Source organism: Geotrypetes seraphini, chromosome 5, assembly GCF_902459505.1.
Source record: "Geotrypetes seraphini chromosome 5, aGeoSer1.1, whole genome shotgun sequence".
NCBI classification, from domain to species: Eukaryota; Metazoa; Chordata; class Amphibia; order Gymnophiona; family Dermophiidae; genus Geotrypetes; species Geotrypetes seraphini.
This window is the reverse complement of record NC_047088.1, coordinates 191,578,400-191,601,838: the sequence shown is the minus strand read 5'-3', so window position 1 is coordinate 191,601,838 and position 23,439 is coordinate 191,578,400. Positions and strand designations below refer to the sequence as shown.

The 23,439-nt window shown below is 43.8% G+C and overlaps 1 protein-coding gene across 4 annotated transcripts in view; it reads right to left on the bottom strand.

Moving 5' to 3' along the window:
* Positions 1–3,136: 3,136 nt before the first annotated feature.
* The window catches only part of LOC117361387 (zinc finger protein 385B-like), a 463,954-nt gene continuing 443,651 nt past the window's right edge, over positions 3,137–23,439 (bottom strand). For 3 of the 4 annotated variants that reach the window (XM_033946631.1, XM_033946632.1, XM_033946633.1), the window contains exon 8: positions 14,300–17,848. In XM_033946631.1, coding sequence (XP_033802522.1) covers positions 17,639–17,848 — 210 coding nt within the window. In that variant the 3' untranslated portion in view covers positions 14,300–17,638. Of the gene's footprint in view, positions 3,261–14,299; positions 17,849–23,439 lie in introns of those variants that run through there. The other variant, XM_033946634.1, reaches the window with a different exon arrangement.

Sequence of the window (23,439 nt, the reverse complement as noted above, 5' to 3'; positions counted from 1 at the left end):
ATCGTATCCGTGCCAAAACCAGATGGGAGCATACGGTTTTGTATCAGTTTTCATAGGATGAATGCTGTCTCCAAGCTGAAAGCGTATCCTATGCCAAGAATCAATACGTTCATTGAGAGGCTGGTAGGAGCCCAGTTCATCTCTACTCTGAACCTGATCAAGGGATATTGGCAGGTACTCCTTAATCCAGCTGCCAAGTAGAAGACAGCTTTTTCCACACCCCAGGGTGTGTTCCATTTCACACCCTGGGTGTGGTATCTTTTAGCCTTCACAGAGCTCCTGCTACTTTTTCAGTGCTTGGTTGACTGCCTTCTAAGACTGCATGGGGACTATGCAGCTGTCTACTTAGATCAGTGTTTCTCAACTCGGTCCCAGAGTACTCCCCTGCCAGTCAGGTTTTCAAGATACCCACAATGAATATGCATGAAAGAAATTTGCATATAATGGAGGAAGTGTATGCAAATCAAGTTTATGCAAATTCAATATGGATATCCTGAAAACCTGACTGGCAAGGAGGTACTCCAGGACCGAGTTGAGAAACACTGACTTAGAAGACATTATCATCTATAAAGACTGGAAGAGCCATCTCATCCAAGTGGAAGCAGTTTTGGACAGTTTGCGGACTGTGGGATTGACAATCAATCTGAAAAAATGCTTCCTAGGAGGACAGGAGGTTCAGTACCTAGGATGCTTATTTGGGAACAGCCAAGTGAAACCTCAGATCCGGAAGGTGGATGGCATTAACTGGGTGCCAGTACCCCAGACCAAGAAGCAGGTGCGAGCCTTCTTAGAGCTTGTAGGTTACTACAAGCAATTTATCCCAGGATCTGCTGAAAATGCAGAACCCCTGACCCGCCTTCTACAGAAGCATGCCCCAGAAAAAGTGCAATGGACGTCAGAGCTAGACAAGGCATTCCAAGGTTTGAAAGACGATATCTGCTCAGAGCTGGTGCTGGCTGGCCCAGACTTCAATCAGCTTTTTGTGGTGCAGATGCCTCAGAGATTGGACCTGGGAACATCCTGGCCCAGAAGGTGAATGGTGTAGAACACCCAGTGGCCTACATCAACTGCAAGCTGTTCACTAGGGAAAGGAACTATGCGGTGATTAGAAAAGGAAAACCTATCTGTCAAATGGGACTTGGAAAAATTCCAATATTATTCATTGGGTCAACACTTTATGTTAGTCATGGACCATGAACCCCTTAAGTGACTGGCTCACCTCAAAGAATTGAATTTTTGCATCATGAGGTGGTTCTTTTACCTTCAAGCCTTCGATTTTGAGAGGAGACATTGAGCAGGCTGAGAGAATGCGAATGCAGACTTTTTGTCTCAGGCAGTGAACCCTGACATGGTAGGCGCTGAACCTGGCATGGTTGAGCTGAGAGGGAGGGTATGTGAGGGATTCTACAAGACGCTACCACTCTCTCTGCTGGATTCCCCCTCACAATGTTAGAGCTACCTTTAATATAGTGTCACACAGCTGGTCCCAGTCCATGGACAGGTGACCTCACTGGGCACTAATCACAGTGCTTCCAAGGGTTGAAAGTCCTGTCCCGGTGATAACATTTACACTGGCAATTCTCAAAAGACAATAAGACCACAACTCAGTCACAGGAAAAATAAAGTGGTCGTTTAGATAGTCAGGCTCAACACCAACTCCAGGGAGTTGTAGGAGGGGAGAATTGCTGAATCTACAGAATCAATTGGCCTTTCAGGCCCCACAATCCCAAAACCCTTGGATGTATTGTGGATTCTCCCAAGCAATCTCCACCACAGCAATGAGCAGCTTGTGGAAGCCAAGCAAGGAGAAAATCAAAGAGAACCCCTCCCCCCCCCCCAAAGTTCCACAAACAGCACTGACTATTCCTTCCTGTGCTCAGTTTTGCTGTAATAAAGCAATCTTTGCAGACCCTGTATTTTCCTAAACAAGCAAAACCAAAACACAGAAAAAATATTCCTCTGTGTTGAAGCAGCTTTCTCTCTAGTTGCCTTTAAACTCCAAAATTGCTCCTGGCTGCTAGGTTCAAAGCCAGCCAGCAAACACACAGTTCCTTTCACAAAAACACATGGCAGTTGTCAGTTCCCACAGGAAAAGGAAAAAAATCAATGTATATCCATGTCCTCATAAACAGGTTGTACCGAACTGTCCATGGGCTTCTCTTGTCCCTCTGGCTGGTTTGGCTGCATAGTTTCCTCCAATCCAGCATTTGTATCTCATTGCCTTGTTTAGGCTCTGGAGAACTCAGCCATGTATCTGTTCCCTCTGCTTGACCAAATCCCTCTGACTGCAGTTTGCAGTCCTTTACCTGCCTTTGTCTCAAAGTGTCGCGTCCAAACCTACATGGCAGAGGCAATCTGGAAACCCTAGGCAGGGCCAGAGCTAAGTTAAGGAGGTTCAGGGAAGAAGAAGGATGAGGTGATTCTCATATGGGTCTTGACTACAACCACTAGACACTCTACTTGGCAGAAATAAGCCAACCTTTCCTTTGCTGAATACCTGTGAGTTTCGTCTGAGGTTTGGCTGGGGTCAGACCTTATTACCTGTCTCAAGAAGGACTTCTATAGACTGTATTTGGGGCATGGCAGCCATAAACCATCTCAGGACATTTTGCTTCTTGAACAAAAAGACTGTTCCTTATATACCTGTCCCTGTGAAATAACAGGGTACAGGGTTTTCTTTTTAATCAACAGTTTTTCTTTACTGCTTTTGACTGTGTCTGGCTGTGTGGGTACAGGCTCAATATCAAACCTCGCTCACACTGTTATAGGGTCCCATCAATGTGGGACAAAGTCCCAGCAGAATTTGTTTTGATGATGACCAAGAGAGAGGTTAGTGGTTCTTAGACACTCACCAATGGGAGGCAGAACCAGTGTTAGATATGATGGGACTCGGGGTAAAAATTTGGCAGAGAACATCAAAGCCTTTCAGCTTGGGGTTGCCAGTGACATGGAAGCCTTTCTGGGAGGTGGCTTTAGAAGAGTGATATTGAATACAACTCATGTTCCAAAACCTCAGTCTTCTATCATTAAAAAAGGTTGCTGGGACCCATGGTCATGGTGCTCAGACCCTCAGCATTAAGGAGATCCTGAGGCTCTGATTCAGATAACTAAGAGAAGGACGAAGCAGAGTTCATGGTGGAGTCAGAAAATGCTGCCAGTTAGCAAATGCTTCTATTGAGTTGCTGCTCGCCTGAAGAATCAGCAGAAGAAGGCAGGCAGAACTGAAGCCAGCAAACCAGCTGCCAATAAATTTTTGTTTTCTGTGAAGTAAAAGAAAAAAAGAGTAATTGGATTAAGGACAGCATGTCCTTTACTAAAGGAAAAAAAAAAGTTAAGCAGAATGATAGACTCCAGTTACAGTAATCATGTTTTGAAAACGAAGAACACTGCTGGCAGTTCATAGATACCTAGGAGATATCCAGCTTTGCTGAAGTATTTGTTCTAGCCAGGATTTTTTTTTTTAAGCCTCTGAAAGGACAGTAACAGATGTTGTAGAAAGTAAATGTTCTGATTCACATAGGGACTGGCAATGGTGATCATAATGCAATCTAATCTGACATAATTTTTAAAAGGAAAATAATAATATAAAAGCCCACCCATAGTGGCATTGGCATAAGGAGAAATTCCTCCAAGGGGGGGACAAAGTAATTTTATGTATTACCCAAAAGAGCTTTCTGTGGAGCAGGTAGTAATAGGGAGGGTGACGCTGATGAGAATCGCCTTATTTATAGTGAGATAGAATGTTTTAGAATGCTCAATTAGAGAGGAAGAGCAGCAGTAGCAGGAAGCAGTAAGTGGCTAAGAAATTGGGGGGAGGGGCAAATGTCTCCTCTTGCACCTTCCTCCTCCATACCCATTCACAGAAGCAGAGCAAAAACACATTGGCTGTTAAGTGATTTACATTTTTTTTCATCTTTATTCATTTTAAAATATACACAAAGTGCATACAAAAATACAACAAATGACACAATAAAATAGCACTTATTACTAACAAATAGTGATATAAATATCTTTTTCCGCCTCCCTCCCCCCAACCCTCCCACCCAACCCGGATGTGTGTAAAACTCAATAAAAATGGAAGGCTTGTACTGTTGATTGGTGGTTACAAAATTTGCTAATGGACCTCAAATTTCATTAAAGTATTTACAATGACCATTTAGGGATTGTTTTACAAAGCCGCGCCAGCGGCTGCTGCGCAGTAACGGCTCCGAAGCCCATAGAGATTTAAAGGGCTTCTGGGCTGTTGCTACGCGGCTTTGAAAACAGGCCCTTTGTGATTCACATATTAATTATTCAAAATGTTGAAAGTTTGCACTGTTCATCAGTGTTCACTTCTCTGTTGTGTTACTAATTTACAGTACAGGCAAGGATTCTCCTAAAGGAAAATCAGAAATTGGAGAAAACATTTGGACCATTTACAGCTTCATTGTTAGGCTGATTGTTATATTGTGAAACTCTTAGGAGTCCTTTTATTAAAGTGTCCTAACCTATTTAGCACGTACTAAATGCTAAGAAGCTCATTTTATCTCTATGGGCATCTTAGGGCTAGATTCACTAACCTCACAGATTTGATCCAATCCGTTAGCGATCCGATCCATGAGGTTGCCGGCTGCCCGATTCACGACGCATCCTCATGCAAATGAGAGCGATCGGAATCACGCCCTCAACCGACCACATGGATCACTGAACAGCAATCCTGTCGCATGTGCAGCCCATCTTCTTTGCCTGTAGATGGTCTGCACATGCTTACAGAGCTTTCGGCTTTTTTTTTTTTTACTTTTTAACTTTGTGAGCCTGTGGTTTTAACTCGCTTTAAACCCATGGGTTAAAACCACAAACTCGCACTGCGGGGAAGGGCTACAGCAAATGGGGAGTGGGGGGGGGGGTAATACCTGATTTATGCACTGCTTTTTGTCAGTAGCAGTTGGTGCCTAAACAGCCTGCTCAGTTTTCAAACTCTCCTGTCTTTGCAAGAGGTTGGGAGATAGGTGATCGTGCACATCCTTTTAGAGCTGTGGGTTTTCCTGTACTTTATAAGTAAATGTAGAACTGTAGTTCTCAAGCGCTCTAGCTGAGGGGGGAGTTTTCCTTCTTCGCAACGAGTCGGGGCAGAGAGCAGGGCGACAAGAGGCGAGTCGGGGCAGAGAGGTGAGTTGGGGCAGAGAGCAGGGCAGTCGGAAAGGACCTGAGCGACTGATCCTCAGCCGTCGCTTATTTTTGGATCGGTCAGCCCATTCGGTGTCCCTCAATTTTTTTAGTGAATCGCTGCCTGCCTATATTTGCATGCCATTTGATCGGGCGCAGATTAGATCTGGAGTAAGGTTAGTGAATCGGATCAGGGTCGCAAAGTGATCGTAAAGTGGTCGGGACACGATCGGTGTCCTTAGTGAATCTAGCCCTTAGTATTTATGTTGCTCCATTTGTCCTGGTCAGGCGGATGGTAATAAACTCTTATCACTATTCTTTTCCCCTTTACACATGGAATTTCTATCCAGGATTCCAAGTTGTGTTTTGACTCCTGTAGAATTTTCAGTCCATTCAATTCAAGGCCTTCTTTAACATGTAATGCTATGTCTCCACCAATTTGATCTACTCTATCACTGCGATATAGTTTGTATCCCAGTATGACAGTGTTCCATTGGTTATCTTCCTTCCACCTGGTCTCAGAGATGCCTATTATGTCTCTCTTTTAATTTAGTGCAGTATATTCTAACTTCCATCTTGTTTCTAAGGCTTCTGGCATTTGCATACAGACATTTCAAACAATGTTTGTCATATATATTTACAATTTGCTCAGCTGTAGGCTTAATTTGCAGTCTTTAAAATCAGCCTGCTCTGTATTTAAGGAAACCTGGTCTGTGACTTGTATTGCAGTCTCACTATCGGGATACTCTTATCTTCCCTTTTTATGGTGATATCTTTTAAAGATGCACAGGCTAGGGCCAGAGTTCAGGGTCCAGTGGAGTGTTGTCATCTTCAGCCTCCGTGTGGTGCCTGCTATTCTATTTGACCTGGACTGAGCCTGTTTCTACTCTTGGCTGCCTCCTTTGAATACTTGTACCCGACAAAACATCTGCTGGCTCTGTCTCACATGACATCACAGGGGTATGCGACTTTTTACTAGCAAGGTGCACGCTGGAGAAGTCTAATGCTGTCATCATGTGGTGCTTGCTGTTCCCTTTGACCTGGACTGTGCCTAATTCTACTCATGGCTGCCTCCTGTAAATATACCTTGTACCCCTATTCATCCGAATACGAATAATGTATTTGAGGCACTGTTTGGGGCTCAATCTAATCAAATACAAATATTTGGTTCAGCTCTACGGTGGGGAGAGTAGCTTTTTAATTGCATGTGCATGTTGGTGGCGCCATGCACCGGAAAACATGCACTGATTTTGTTTTGCTGACAAAAGAGTGCAAGTAATTAGCTCTTTAGACTGTTCCTGTGGGAGAACTTAGGGCATTTAGGGAAAAAGTTGTCTTTTGGAGACATATTTGTTTGTAATAGCTTATATTGTTAATGAGAAAAAATACAAAAAAGGACCAGAGTAAGAAAATATCAATCAAATAAACAAAACAATACTCTCTTCTGCACGGATTCAAACTTGTCAAGTGTCCAGAAAAAAGGCCTCAGTGTTCACAGTGCTCTGTTTAATCCAAGCAAGCCTGAAGTAGTCAAATGAGCACGGGTGGCTTATGATTAATGTGTGCTCGTTTGACTACTTCAGGCTTGCTTGGATTAAACAGAGCACTGTGAAAACTGAGGCCTTTTTTCTCCACCTTTTTCTGGACACTTGACAAGTTTGAATCCGTGCAGAAGAGAGTATTGTTTTGTTTATTTGATTGATATTGATAATGTACATGGTTGAGTCACATTATTATGACCACCTACTAATATCCAGAATAACTGCTTCTAGCAGCAGGGACGGCAACCAGAAGCCGTGGGAGTGACTCAGTAAGATGCTGGGTTGTTGCTAGAAGTATCTGGAGCCATGCAGACTGCAGTGCATCTGACAGTTGCTGATGGGTGCTTGGTGCTGGATCTAGTCGTCGAACATGTCAATAGAGGTGGTCCTAAATGTGCTGAATGGGTTAAAGCAGGGGTGCCCAATAGGTCGATCGCGATCGACCGGTAGCTCGCCAAGGCAAAGTGAGTCGATCACCCAGGACTCACTTTGCCTTGGCAATCTATCGGGCCGATCAGTCTTCCTCTCCCCGACATCAATTCTGCCGTCAGAGAGGAAGTTCAGGCCAGCCAATCGCTGCCTGGCTGGGCGGAACTTCCTCTCCGACGGCAGAATTGACGTCGGGGAGAGGAATCCTGGTTGGCCCGAAGCAGGGAGAGCATGGGGCGGTCGGCATCAGCTTTGGGGCCTGTTATCCATTGGTGGCGGCTTGGGTCCTGTTCTCCGATGGCAGTGGCAGTGGCTTGAGGAAGGGCAGGGAGAAAGAAAGAAAGGGGGCAGGCAGGGAGACAGAAGGAAAGAAGAGAAACAGAAAAAAAGAAAGGGGGCATGAAGAGAGAAAGAAAGAAAGGTCAGGGAGAGAGGAAGAAAAAGTTGGGGGAGGGAATGAGGTGTGGAGGAGAGGAAGCATACAGGCTGAAAGAAAAATTGGATGCACAGTCAGAAGAAGAAAGTGCAATCAGAGACTCATGAAATCACCAGACAAGGTAGGAAAAATGATTTTATTTTAAATTTAGTGATAAAAATGTGTCTGAATTTATATCTGCTGTCTATATTTTACAATATGGTCCCCTTTTACTAAACCGCAATAGTGTTTTTTAGCGCAGGGAGCCTATGAGCGTTGAGAGCAGTGCTGGGCATTCAGCGCAGCTCCCTGCGCTAAAAACTGCTATTGTGGTTTAGTAAAAAGAGAGGGGGGTTGGTATTTGTCTATTTTTGTATGGTTGTTACTGAGGTGACAGTGCATAGAGTCATCTGCTTTGACCTCTTTGAAAAAACCCCGGAATAGGAATGATAATTAACAATTCTATGCGTACAGTGTGCGTTGTGTTTTTTTAAAATTTTATTGTTGGTAGATCATTTTGACTTGGTCATTTTAAAAGTAGCTCGCGAGTCAAAAAAGTGTGGGCACCCCTGGGTTAAAGTCTGGGGAATTTGGAGGCCAGGAAAATAGCTAGAAGTTTTGGGGAATTTGGAGGCCATGGAAGTAGCTAGAAGTCTTGGTCATGTTCTGCGAACCACTGGCAAACAGTTCTGGCAGCACGAGAGTGCATTGTCATGCTGAAAGATCCAACGGCCATAGGGAAGACTGCCAACAAGTACGGGTGTACTTGATCAGCAAGGATGGAGAGTTACCACCTATATCGGTTGAAAGTGCCTTCCAGAGGCATCAAGGGACCCAGACCATAACACTGCCACCACCAGCTTGTGTGCATTCAACAATGGTTGCTGGGTGTTTATTCTCAGCGGTTTCACTTTTGACATGCCAACATCCATTTGTTTGATGGAGCTCAAAAAGTGACTCATCAGAGAAGGCAACCTTCTGCCAGTTGGAGCAAGTCCAATGTCAGTACTCCTGTGCAAATTGCAGCGATTTATTTGGATTCCTCCTGAGCATGGATGGTGTCACCAGCCGTCTGCTCCAGAATCCCATTCACAACAGGGCTCACTGCAGAGTCATTTTGGATACACATCTATAAGCTCCCTCGTTCGTTTGGACGGTGAGTTACTCCCCGGTAGTGTGCCAATTGGCCCATACTAATCTGTGCAGCTGATGTTCATCTCTTGCATTGTTGGCTCATGCTGTCCCACAGTTACCCACATCAGGTCCCACACAGTTGTCCCACATCAGGTCATTGAAAAGATTCCATTGGTCCACTCACGGTACACTTTAACCACAGCAGCCCATGAACAGTTCACAAACTATGCCATTTCCAAAATGCTTCCGCTCTTGGCCCAGTGGCCGATGATCATGCTTTTTTCAATGTCTGATAAATCACACTTTTTTCCCCATGACAGCCACAGTTGCTAGATTGGCAACTTGCTGACATACCACTTTATATGCACAAGACACGTGCATTCTTCGTTCATTGGCTGTGTGTCCTTGACGGCGGAGGTAGGCAGTGGTTATAATAATGTGATTCGACTCTGTAAATGAGAGGGGGAAGAATGGTGACTTCCCATTTGTTCAGTCTTGTAAGAAATTGCATCCTGTAGTAATTAATGCTTTATGGATAATTCCTATTGAGAACTGACTCTGATGTTGTAAGAGTGAGATTGATTAATAGTAGATCAGTATATAATAAGACTGTTTTTAATTTCAGGCTTTACTGTGGAACATAGTTTGGATATCCTATGTGTTAAGAAGTTATTGCAGTCAGATGTTGCCTGGTAAATTTTGACTGAGAGAGGTGATGTGGTAAAAATAAAAGTAAGGGAAGGGTTTTTGTATTTTATTTTTTTTTTTTTTTTGCTATACATCTTCAAAATACTTTAGGAAGATTGTTTTTGATTATGATTGTGGTGCTGCTTTTATAGTAGTTTCTAATGATAATCTGTTCTTTTGTTATGTTGCCATCCTGAACTGTTAGTGAAAGATTGCTTTTTTGTTTGTTTTACATTTCTACGTGTGAGTTTGAAAATATTGTGGACTAAAGGGATCTGTTATCAAAGCTGTGGCACAAGTGGCCTTACCACAGGTCTTTCCCATGTGCCAAAACCACTTGTGCCACTGCCAGAAATAGACCAATTTTCCTATTTCCAAAATTAATGCCCATTCTCATATTTTAGTGTGCAGCCATTAAAAATATCACCAAATAAGCCCTTGCTGCCACTCATTTTGTAAGCGGTAAAGACTTATGTGCTAATCAGCACATGGGGCATTGCCATGCACTATCTGATTTGCACTGTCACACCCACTCCCTACCCCCAAACAAGTCCCCTTCCCAGAAAATAGAATTTTTTTTTTAACGTGCAACATGTGTGTGAGGAAATTGCCATATTTATAGTGGGACACCTCATCGCATCCAAGGTAACCATTTTTAAGTTGCGGTAAGCATGCGTTAGTGCTTACCGCAGCTTAGTAAAAGGACCCCTAAATTCCATAAATAGTGCCCTTATTGGGTGCCAAAAATTGCACGCTGAGCACTATTCTATAAATAGAGCTTTGAGTTGGGCACCGTTTATAGAATAGCGTGTAGCACTGGGATCTGTGGCCAACTATTAGGCACAGGTATTTACACCAATTGAACCTTGGTGTAAATCCCCACACCCAAATTAAGCACAGATCCCCCAAATTCTATAATCGTGTGCGCAGCTTTAGTAAACACCCCTGGCCCACCAATGCCACTCTTATGACCACACCCTCTTTTCAGTTGCATGCTAAAGGGAAAGGGGATGGGACTTGAAATACTGCTTTTCAGTCAAAGAAATTTACATATTATATACAGCTACTTATTTTGTACCTGGGTCACTGGAGGGTTAAGTGATTTACCCAGAGTTACAGGGAGCTGCATTTCGAAAAAGCCTGAAAGCCTATTTTTTTCGACTTGCCTTATCAAATTTGGCCAACTTGTAATCTTTTAATTACTTGCCTTTAATCATTTTACAGTATAGGTTTAAGTCTGTTTACTGTATGTTGTTATTTTATAATGATCTGTCATGTTCTGCTTTAATAATGTACCGTATGTACTGTTGTTATCTGCATAGATGTTTGATATGCGGGCTACAAGTGTTTTAAATTAACTAATTAAACCTTGCTCCTCAGGTTCTCGGATCACTGCACTAACCGCAAGGCTGCATTTTTATAGAATAATACTTTGCAAGATGTGGGCGTAAATCTAAATTGCTGCAAATTAGCATTAATAGGCTTATTAATTAAACTGTGTGTGCAAATTGGGCATGCTCTCAAATTAGCATTCATAATTTTAAGCACCGTTTATAGAGTGTACCGCAAACTTTCTCGAGCTGTGGCACACTAAACATAGTGGCCATGGCTTGAGGCATCTGGAAGTGCGCGGACGTTGCTGTGATGACATCACACGCATGCCTGACGCCATCATGTCGACATCTGCGCATGCGCGAAGACCTTCCAGAAGGGCCCTGAGATGCCAGAATGGGGTGCCAGCAGGGAAGAGGGCCAGAGAGAAGGAGAGATGCTGGCGCTGGCTGATTAGCTACAGGACATGCCTCTTGCCGTGAGAGGCATGTCCTGTAGGCAGTCAGCCGGTGCCTCTCCTCCTCCCCAGTGAAATCCCAGGAAATCTCCAACCACCTAAAATTTCAGGAGGCACACTAGTGTGCCATGGCACACAGTTTGCAATACACTGATGTATAGAATTGCCCTGCATGTGTTTTAGATCAAGTTTTTATTTTTTTCAAGTTTTTATTTATTTGCTATCTTGCCCAATGGGAATATTTCTAGGCTTACAATCTTAATTTAATTAAACACATAAAAGACAGGATTTAAAACAGAACAACATGATTTTAGGGGAAAGAGGGTAGAAATACAATAAATATAGGAAAGGGGGGAGTTAGTGTAAAACGGGGTGCTGCTGTGCCAGATCTTGGTTTTATCTCATAAAGTCTGATAAGATGTTTTTTTCCAAGAACAGGGAAAGATTTTTATTTGAGTATGCATATTAGGCAAAGTTTAAAGAAAGAGCCCTTGATGGTATTCGAAATGTGTTTGTTGAAAGAAAGTTGTGAGTCAAAGGTCACTCCAAGTATGCGTGTTGAGATTATTAATAGGATGGACGTATTGTCTATGAGAATTATGATGGGCAGCTCAATTTTTTCTTTAGGATCAAAAATGATTATTTTCTATTTATCTGGGTTCAAGTTCAATTTGTCATGGGTCTTTGACACATTTAACAACAGTCTATTTTCTGACATCCAATTTCTAAGAGCTTCCAAAAAGCTAGATGGGCTAGCCATACTGTAATAAAGGTCATTTGTGGTTTATGTTAATTTCAGTAGCTGTAGTAGTTTTTAACATGTGGACTATATCTATGTTGTCTGTGTAGACAAATAGGCCCAGATTCTAGTAATGGTGTCCTGAAGTTAGTCAGCAGCAGGTGTCCTACTGCTGTCTAACTAACTAATTGGGATGCACTTTTTTTTTTAATTGATGATGCACTGGGGATGGGCCTAAAACCCTGATTGGCTCAGATGCATCAGGCCTCTCCCCTTGGGAGGGATCTTAGGCATCTGAGCCAATCAGGGACGCCCTTAGGCTCCCTCTGTATCCCTAAGGCTCCTCCCCTTTGTATCCAGGATAAAGAGGAAGCCTAAGGGAGTTTCTGATTGGCTCAAACACCTAAGACCCTTCCCAGGGGCCTGAGGCATCTGAGCCAATCAGGGCCTTAGGCTTCTACCTGTGCAACAACACTAACCCTCTCTTCTAAAAAACCGCACTAGCAGTTTTTAGCACAGAGAACTGCGCTGAATGGCCTGCGCTGCTCCTGACGCTCATAGGAACTCAATGAGCGTCGGGAGCAGCATGGACCATTCAGCATGGCACTCTGCGCTAAAAACAGCTGGTGTGGTTTCATAGAAGAGGGGGTAAATGAATTTGATTTGATATACCTCCAAATTTATAGCCTGTTAACCGAGCTTCACAAAGAATATTTATAAGGCACCTTTTTCCACGCTTTGCACGCCCTGTACTTTGCCCCAACTTCCCATACTGTCCTTGCTCAGTAAGTACCGTAATTTCAGAGAAACACATTGTATTCTAAGTTGAAGAGCTGAAGAACTTTATTGTGCAAGACAGCATATGATGAAATGAGCCTCAGTTATAAAAGAATTCCCACATAACAATTGGTAAAAAGAAAGTGTGACTTAATTATTTGTTTTCTTTGATATATGAGAACCATCTCCCTAAAGATAACAAATATCATTTGTGTTTCCTTTGTAAATAGTAACTCATATCTATAACACCAGTGGAGAGCTCATTTTTGAAATCAGCTGCAAACTTCTGGCGTGAACTGGAACAGGGACCTCCAGCTATTAATATAGAGATATCTCTGTGTTCTAACCAAAACAGTCAATGAATGGTCCAGTTTTGTATCTTTTCATATCGCTTTTATTAAAAAGGTACATTTAAAAAAATACACAAGCATATGACCAAATAATTACTGCAAATAAAGATGTTCAAAAGAAAAATGTGCTCATGGTAAATTTTTGTTCATTTACTATACCTTCTCTTTTTATTCTTACTCACTATATATGTCTCTGTGCTGCATATCCATATTACCTTAGAGAAAAGGTTGGCAGTATTGCAATGTGTTCAATAAACATAAAATATAGCTAATATATTATAAATATTTTATGTACATTATTGCATTGGGGTAGCCACAAAATAATGCAGCATCATTACAAGTGAAAACAGGTTGCAACGTTATTTACGTATAAATATATCCTGCAGCATATGCAAGACCTCACATAAAATATTGTGGAAATTAATGAAGCACAAACTCCTTTTCTAGTACAACAGGCACATCATTCCTGCACCTTTGGGTAGTCAAATTTATTCCTGTGAGAATTTGTCTAGAGAGCCTCATTAGAATTTTTTGCTCTGCCTCTCATCACTCTGGGCTGTGCTCTAATTCCTCAGTTTGTCTCTTTATATGCAAGATGGTAGTAGCCTGTCTCTTCTGCTCGTGTTTATTTTTCCTTTATTTTCAGGTTTTTTTCTATCAGATCGTGAGGCTTTTTGGTGCTGCAGAGGCTCCCAGTTCTGAGACATCTGACTGCGGGAGAGTTCAGACCCTTAGTATAGCTCCCAAAGGCCATTTTTGATGCTAAAATCGGTGCTTCAATGGCCATCTTGGATTTCCTGACTTGGAAATAAAAGCCTCTATGCCTCAAAACACCTTGATCATTGGCATACCCAGGGGGGGGGATCTTCCCCGGGAGCAACACATAAGAGGGTGCTCCGAGTGAGGGCCAGCATCATGGTCTAACTCCAGGAACTTCTTCCGACAGCAGCAGCATTAAGAATTCATTGCACTGCCTGTGTCGTGCCTTCCTCTGCCGGGTCCTGCCTTCGCAGAAACAGGAAATAGGTGGAATAAGGCAGAGAGGAAGATCTGATGCTGGCAAGACCAGTGAGTTTTGAATGTTGCGCTGCCGACTGGGGAGTGACAGAGGGAGGTAGGGAGGGGAAGGGGAGAGAAATTATGCACCTAATTGGGGAGAGGGAAGGAGAAGGAAGACCAGGGAAAGGAGAGAAAAGGAAAGAGAGATGCCAGACCATGGGGAAGGGAGGGAGGGAAAGGATGGAAGGAAAGGAGATGCCAGAACATGGAGGGGGAGGAAGAGATGCCAGGGCATGGGGGAGGGAAGGGTAGGAGACAGATGCCAGACCTTGGAATGGGGTGGGAAGGAAAGAAGAAAAGGAAAAGAGAGAGATGCCAGAGCTTAGGGGAGAAGGTGGAGACAGAGAAAAACTAGAAAGTGTAAAGCTGAAATGTATCATGTACAAAAGAGAGAAGGGGCACAGGGTAGACAGTTTATGGAAGAGACATAGAGGGAAGGGGCAGTGAAAGAGGGCAGATGCTGCATGGAAGGGAGAGAGAGGACAGACGCTGGATAGAAAGAAGACAGTGAAGAAGATGATTAAAGGAAAAATGACAAAAGGTATTTATATTTTTGCTTTAGAATAAAATAGTATTGTAGCCGTATTGAGAAATGTTTATAATAAAGAAAATGGACATAAGGTAATCTTTTTATTGGACTAATTTTAATACATATTTTACTAACTTTTGGAGACCAAAATCCCCTTCCTCAGGCAGTGGCATACAAATGGGAGGGGGGGTGGTCCGCCCCATGTGCAACTCCTAGGGGGTGCTCCTCTGATCCCTTTTTATATGGGGGGAGAGTTAAAAAATGATCAGCCTCGGGTATCACATACCCTAGGTATGTCACTAACCTTAATTTAGCTCAAAATCAGGTGGGATGGACTCCTCAGGCCAAAATGCTTCGGATTCATGTCAGATTTGTGATGGATGGAAGCCCGAGAATCATCCAAATTCCTCGTGCCACCTGGCACGTGAGGGGAGCAAGAACTGCTGGATTAGTCCCCTCTAGTTCCCTGGGGCTGTTGGGGTTCCTAGATGACATGCGTTCCAGTTAAAAAAGCTTGGTTAGAGGAGGGAAAAAGCAATATTGCATCCCTAGCAAAGTGCAGCCACACATCTGCCGCAAAACCCTAGAAAGAGACCCGGGAGTGATTGCAGGGGCCTTCTGGGCATCCTTGACAGGGTTTTCCTTCAGAATTCATCAATATGATGTATGAAGCATGTTTGATTAACAGCGGCCACATGGAACCATTGGAAGTTGTGGCGATGCTGGCACTGGGAGTCTCTCCCCTAAGAGCGCAAGTCCACCCCAGCAGAACCATGCACAAGAGATGGGGGTCCAGTCAGATGAGAACTGGGATGAGGAAGATTCAGTAAATATGCCTTTATTCTCCCAGTCTGGGTACACTTTAGCAAATTATTTGCATCACGGTCAATGGGTGGTGGGGCAGATCCTGATCAAGTGGAAGCCCTGAATCTTAGAGAGGACCCGATGGTACACAGGCTTTTTAAGTCCTCAGCTCTTTTGGAGAGATTCAACAAACTTCAGCTATCCAGTTCTCGCTCATAAGAAGCCTATGACACATATGTTTTCCCTTTCATCAGGACATTATTAAAATGTTAATACAGTACCTTCTTTCTTGCCTAAGGTAGTCTCGTCCTTTCACATTAACCAGGAAGTCCGATTGCCTGCCTCCACTCCCTCGGGGTCCAGGAAGAGTGACAAGATCCTGAGACTCTGGATGTTTGCAGAGTATTATTGCATTATCTGGAGATGGGAAATGAGTTCACCTCTTTGTGCTAGCATGTACGGCCTGTAGGGGCCATACAGTTTCAAAGGCAACCATTTCCAGATGGATCTGCATGGCCATTTCTTCCACCAGTATCTTTGAAGGTGCATTCCACTAGAGTGTGGCTTCTTCATGGGCAGAGTTGAGAGCAGTGTCTCCTGAAGAAATCTGTAGAGCAGCTACATAGTCCTCCCTCCATACTTTCACAAAGTTTTACAGAGTACACATAGTGGATGGATTGGATTCCACATTCGGATCACCCGTACTTTCAGCAGGCTCATCTGTCCCGCTTTAGATTCTGGGGACTGCTTTGATATGTCCCGAAGGTTCAGGAATGATGTGCCTGTTGCACTAGAAGGGAAGATTAGGTACTTACCTTGATAATCTTCTTTCTAGTAGACAGCCACATCATTCCTGAATCCCGACCATTCAGATGTTCATTAGCCTACTTTCTGCTTCAGACATGCCAGGACAACTGGATATCTTGTTTCTACCTTTTATCCCATAAGGACATGGATGGGGACTGTTACTGCTATTGCAATGAATCCAGGGAGAACTCCTTTTACTCAAACAGTTAGTGCAGGTTGAATTCAGTTACGTGACTCATTTATTTTCACCTGGTTGTGTTATAATGGGTTCATATTTTTTCATTTTCGGTTATATATTTTTAAGATAGCATCATACGGAGTATCCCCATACCCCTCCCCTCTTATGTTTCCTCCCTAGAGTTGACCATCTGCTTTGATACGAACTGAGGAATTGGAGCACAGCCCAAAGAGATGGAAGGTGGCGCAAAAAATTTTACTGAGGCTCTCTACACAAATTCTCGCTAGAACAGATTGACTACCTGAAGGTTCAGGAAAGATGTGCCTTTCCACTAGAAAGAAGATTATCGAGGTAAGTACCTAATCTTGCCTTTCTTTTACATTGTTTTAGCAACTTAGGTTAGTTGAACCAGTAAACAAACTAAAAAATAAATTAAAATCAGAAAATAAAACTAATAATCGCAACTATATCTTTTATGGCTTTTCTAATTTTTTAAATCTAAACAAAATATGAAAATAACAGAAATACATTGATTTAAAAACATATAAAGAAAGTTTAAAAGCTACACTGTTTTTGAACATTAACACAGCAACTAAAATATTTAAATTAAAAACTAAGACTACACAAAATACAACAGTACTTTGACCTAAAATAGTATTACATATTCCCTGTCAACAACATACACAGTTAAAAATAAATTACATGATTAATTAATTGATCTTATTCACAATTAAACATTTATTAATTTGTTATTTCCACATTAGAAAATACCCAGTTGGATTTCAAAAACATATGTACATCAAAAGTGTGAGGAAGACCCTAGTTTTCAAGTCTTGTCAGGAAAGAATAAACATGCTGCTTCTTCCAAAAATGGATTATATCATTCAAAGAATCAGTAGCATGTAACCTGGGTGGAGCAACATGTTTCAAAATTTATTTTACTACTATTATCAAACCATTGTGAGATGGATTTTTGATGGATTTTTTTTTTAATAACATCAAAACTGTGGGACTAATTTGTAAAATCAAAATAGTTCACCCAAAGGCACACAATGAGACAAGTGCCTTAAAAAAATTAAAGCCCAGTTGTATAGGCTCTCATAAATATGGACCTATAAGAAATGTGAGCTGCACAAGTTCCAGGGTACCATACTGCAAGGCCTTTTTAAGTAGTGCTAAGATTGAAAATCAATATGAAAATCCTGTCTACTCTCATTTCACTATTACTGGCCAGTTACAATGTTATTTATAAAAATCAATAAGGTGCAAAGAGGATTGATGCAGGAGTAGCTCGAATTGGACCATGTCCTGGCCTTAAAAGTGCAGTTGCAATTGATGGTGCTTGAAACAGAGAGGTAGGACGTGGGGGAAGGGAAAGGGTTGACGATACAGCTGCAGCCAGGGGAGATGAAAGGAAAGCAGGAGCCAAAGGTTTTAATAAGTCTTTTTGGAATGCTAGTTTTGCCTGGAAAAAAAAGAGAAAAAAATATTTTAAAATGTGTTTATTTATAAATTAACCTCCCCTTTTATCAAGCTGCGCTGCCAAGCAGCGTGAGCTACATGCCGAGCCACCCATTTTATTCCTATGGGCAGCTCAGCAGCGCAGCTTGATAAAAGTGTGGAAAGGGCCATCCAGTTTCAAAGGCAACCATTTCCAGATGGATCTGCATGACCATTTCTTCAGCCTATATCAGAAGTGAGAAGTATCCACCAGTATCTTTGAAGGTGAGAAAATTATAGAAGAATATATGACCCACTGAGCAAAAAGTACCAAAAAATGGGGTATGTGACTTATTTATACCACAAGCTAGAGGGATATCAACTGCATCATCCTGCAGAATGTCAGCCTAAGGTATAGACTACATTGTTAAAAAATGAGAATCATTTATCAATAATAAAAGTATGTGTTTCAGAAAATTGTAGTTGAAATATAGCAAACTTAAAACATCTACACCTCTGCAATTCATAGGAAGTTATGGATAAAATTATAACCCTATTGTACGCAAAACTTTACCCCTTCAAACAATTTTCTTGTACAACCTCACTCTATTCCTGAATACTCAAGATAGTCAATCCCATCTCATGAGATCTCTTGTAGGAAGCTTCATTTGAATAGTTTTGCTCCTCCTCTCTTACTTTTAAACTGCCCTCCAACTTCCAGTTGTCTTCCCACAAGTAGGAGCTAGTCTTTTCTACTTGTGTTAATTTTTTAGTTTAACTTCAGTATTTTTTCCGCTGCTTCGCGTACTTTCATATCCCTTGGGGGACAGCTCTGGCTGCAGGAAATCACAGACCTTAAGGTCAAAGTCTGCTTCCAGGAGTTTGACTGCTTTGCAGTGTACCCACCTGGCCAGCCTGTATTCTCAGTTCGGGGCTCAGTGACTGTTCCCTTGAGAGCATTGCTCACCCCAGGTTTGTCACTAGTGGGTTTGAGCACAAGCTGTGTGGATCTGTTGTGGTTTATCCAGGATCGGGGACAACTGCATTCCTCCACCCTTTGATGTGCACAGATTTTGGGGAGGAGTGGAGGTCCCCGGCCTGTATATTGGGCCCGAGAGGCAGTCAGAAAAAACAGCCAGCCCAGGTTCCAGACTTCTTGAGGCAGAGGATCTCCCTGTAAGATTTTGCAGCTTCCAACTTGCAGCTCCCAGCACACACAGTAACAGGTTGATAGCCTGTGAGATCGATTCAAGGAGGTCTCAAAAATTGCATTTTGGGAGGTTTGGTAGGTAGTCCTGGGTTCCCCCACCTTAGAAATCCTAAAATTTGCTGTTTTTTGAATTTTAATTTGCCATTCCCAGGCTGTTTTGGTGCTAAAATTGTAGTGGATTTCCCCATTTGAATTAAAATAATTTTATCTGCCTCAAAACACATCGTTTTTGTTCAAAAACAGTTGGGATAGACTAAGGGCAGGATACTGTGTATTCATGCCCTGTTTGCGGCAGATGGCTATTGGAGGAGCATCCATGTTCCATGTGTTGCACAGCACGTGAGGGGAGGAAGGTAGCATCTGCTTTGGGGGGTTCTGGTGCCCAGTCAATCCGTGGACCTATAAAAAAGTCCAAAGTTGTACCGGGGAGCAGCGCAAGTGAGGGAGAGGGGTACAATCTCAGATTTTATCATCTCCTCCAGAGCTTTTTCTGGACTCGCCAGTGGGGAAACCAGAAAAAGAAGTAAAGGTCAGAGCAACAGTCCAGAGATTACTGGATAATGCAGCTATAAAGCCCGTTCCAGAATCTAACTAGGGCTCCGGCAGATACTCTATATACGTCATTGTGCCAAAGAGAGGGTCCGAATACTGGAGACCAATCCTGGATCTCAAAGCAGTCAATGCGGCCCTCAAAATTCCTCGGTTTCAAATGGAAAAGGCAGAGTCAGTAATTGCCTCAGTCGTGCCAGGGGAATTTCCAGTCTCTCTAGATCTGACAGAGGCCTATCTTCATAATCCCATTTTTCCAGAGCACAGATGGTTCTTGAAGTTCCCTATCTTGCAATAGCACTTCCAATTTATGGTATTACACTTTGGGCTGGTAACAGTACCTCAGACTTTCACCAAAATGATGGTGGTTGTAATGGCACACCTATGCAGGCTCGGTATCTGAGTCCACCCATATCTGGACAATTGGCTCATCAGTGTCAGTTCAAAGGACACCAGGCAGTTCACCAAGTCGTGCTGCAGAAGCTAGGCTGGGTGGTCAATTTTTAGAAGAGTCACCTTGTTCCAACACAAGACCTGGAATACCTGGGAGTCCGTTTCATCAAGTATGTGAACAAGATGTTTCTCTCATAGTCACGCAAGGAGAAACTCCTCCAGTTGATACTTGCCTTTCTGAACACACACACACTGACAGCCTGGTAATATTTGCAGGTTTTGGGGTCGATGGTCGCAACCATAGATGTGGTCCCCTGGGCATGGACTCACGCTCACTTCAAGAAGCGCTGATCTCTTGTTGGAGTCCACAGAGGGATCCACTACATCAACAGTTCCCTTGGATGCTAGAGGCTCATCGCAGTCTAGTCTGGTGGTTAAATCCTCTCTCCAGGGGGAGTTCCCCTCCATATCTCCACCTAGGTGATCTTGATGACAGATGCCAGCCTTTATAGATAGGGGGCGCTTTAAGCAGACCATCTGGTACAGGGATATTGGTCTTATTCCAAGAAAAAAGGTTGATCAATTGCTTGGAGCTTCGAACAATTCAGCTGACTCTTCAACAATTTGAAAGAATGCTCCAGAATAAGGCGGTTCAAGTGTTTTTGGGCAATGCCACAAGGTAGCCTATGTCAATCACCAGGGGGACACCAGGAGTGCAGCCCTATGGCTGGAGGCCCAAATGCTCTTTCGATGGGTGGAAACCCAGCTTCTAGCACTTTTGGATACCTGAATGTAAAACACTTAGACAACCTCCATTGATAGGCAGTATATAAATAAATAAATAAAATCAGATTTAAATGTAGCAAGAGTAGAAAACGTGCAAGCGGATTATCTCGCCGCCAAGCTCTGGATCCAGGAGAATGATCACTGTTTCATAGAGCCATCACATGTATAGTGAAAAGATGGGGACATTCGACATGATGGCATCAGCGGTCAGCAGAAAGGTGGCTCGGTTCTTCAGCTGCTGTCGCAAACCAGGCAGCGAAGGGCTAGATGCAATGGTCCAGACATGGCCCCAGGACATCTTTCTCTATGCTTTTCCTCCATGGCTTATGATAGGGTGTCACCTGCAAAGGATCAAGGTGCACCAAGGTTGGGTGATTCTCATGTGCCTGATTGGCCAAGATGCTCAAATGTGGACCTGGTTCATCTACAGCTAGATTGGCGTCTCAAACTTCCCTGTCACTCCCAGCAACTCATGCAGGGCCCAATACCCTGCAAGGATCCGGAACACTTTGGTCTCATGACATGCTCTCAAGCGTGCAACTTTAGTGTGCAGAGTCTACTTGGATGGTGTGGTTGCCGCCATTTTACACAGCAAGAAGAATTCGACCGTTGCAGCTTATGCTATGACCTGGTGGTGTTTTCAAACCTGGTACACTCAGAAGGGTGTAGACCCAAGCTTAGCGTTGATCCCGGTAGTGCTAGCTTTTCTCCAGAAAGGCCTAGAAAAGGGTCTCACAGTCAGATCTCTGAGGATTCAGATAGCCGGGCTTTCATGCTTCGGTCCTAAGACCCAGGGATTTTGCTTGCGGCTCATCCAGATGTGATTAGGTTTCTGAAGGGCTTGTTATGGCTACACCCCCAATATATCAGCCATTTATGACTTGGAATATTAATCTGGTTCTCTGGGCACTTTCCAATTTGCCCTATGAACCGTTGAACCAAGCTTCTCTGATGGACCTCACCTTCAAGATGGTCTTGTTAGCCATTACCTCCACCCACAGGGTGTCCAAACTTCAGGCTTTGTCCTGCAGAGATCCCTTTCTTTGAATTATGGACTCAAGCATGACCTTGTGCACTGTCCCCTCTTGCTGAAAGTGGTCTCTAGCTTCCACATCAATCAAGAACTGCGGTTGACAGCCTATATACCCTTGGGTGTAAGTAAGCAGGACAAGGTGTTGAAATCTCTGGATGTGCACAGACTTTAGTTAAGGTACCTGAAAGTAACGAACAAATTTCATTTGCCAGATCACCTATTATCCCAGGACAAGCAGGCAGATATTCTTGACTGATGGGTGACGGCACCAACGGAGCCCCGGTACGGACAATTTTAGAGTGATTGCACTCTAAGAACTTGGAAAGTTCTGGTAGGCCGCACCGCGCACGCGCGAGTGCCTTCCCGCCCAACAGAGGCGCGCGGTCCCCAGTTTCTTAGTTTCCGCGGAGCTAAGAAGAAGCGTTTTTCAACGGCTGTTGAAAATTTTTTCCTCACGCCTTCCCGCTTGCGTAAACCTGTTGGCTTTTTTTTGCCTTTTCTTTTTCTTTAATATCTTTTCAAAAAAAAAAACATTTTTTATTTTCTTTTGGAGTTTGTTTTTCCCCGGCGGGGCTTTCTACCACCATCGAGGCCTCGGCCTTTGATTTGGCTGAAGCCGTTTTTACTTTCATGCCCCCTCAGCCAGGGTTTAAAAAGTGCCAGCGGTGTGCTCGGCCGATATCACTCACGGACCCACACAACTGGTGTCTACAGTGTTTGGGTCCTGAGCATCAGGCTTCCACCTGCACCCGCTGTGCCACGTTAAAAAAATGTACTCTGAAAAATCACCAGATACAACAGCGATTACTTTTCGGTGCCGAGATGTCCGACCCCGTACCAGCGACACCGACTTCGGCACCTGCTCAGCCGGCACCGACCTCTTCGACACCGCGCTGGCGTCCCAGCATTCAGGTAAGCCGGCTAAGAAGCCTTCCCCGCTGGAACGTCCTCCGGTCTCGAGTGCAGCGAGCCCAGTCCTGCCGACCGTGAGGCGCCAGCGGAAGCGCTCCGCCCCTATTGAGGTGAGTCCCTCGACATCTGGCTCCTCATCTCCGGGGCGTCGAGCGGCACCGCAGGTACCGCAAAAGAAAAAGGCGGTACCGGTGCCTTCCCTAGATGATCGCATTGCGACCATCCTCCAAGTGCAGCTCAAGGAGCAATTACAACATCTCCTTCCAGCAATCTTGGCACCGAACCTTCCGGTGCCGGTCCGCACTGAGCCACCGGTACCGACAGTGGAACAGCCTGTATTGTCTACATCCACTGTTTCGGTACCGCTTCACTCGGTCTCATCGGTATCGATGCCAGTCCTCGCACCGGAGCCGAGAGCCCAGCATCAGTCAGTGCAGACTTCGGCACCGGTGCAACCGATAACATCCCCCGGTTCCATATCAATGAGGTCGGGTAAGTCGATACACAAATCCCGACACTTAGAACCATCTACCCCAGAGTCTCGCCGTACTTCCCATGTCAGGGACCCTGATCTGTGGGGGGACTCTGAAGAGCCTTTTTTGTCTGAGGGTGAGTGTTCCTCAGATGAGGATGACTCTGCTGTACCTGACCCATCCTCTAAACATGACTCCACATCTTTCTCTTCTTTTTTGAAAGATATGTGTGACTCTCTGTCTATTCCTTTGGAGGCTGA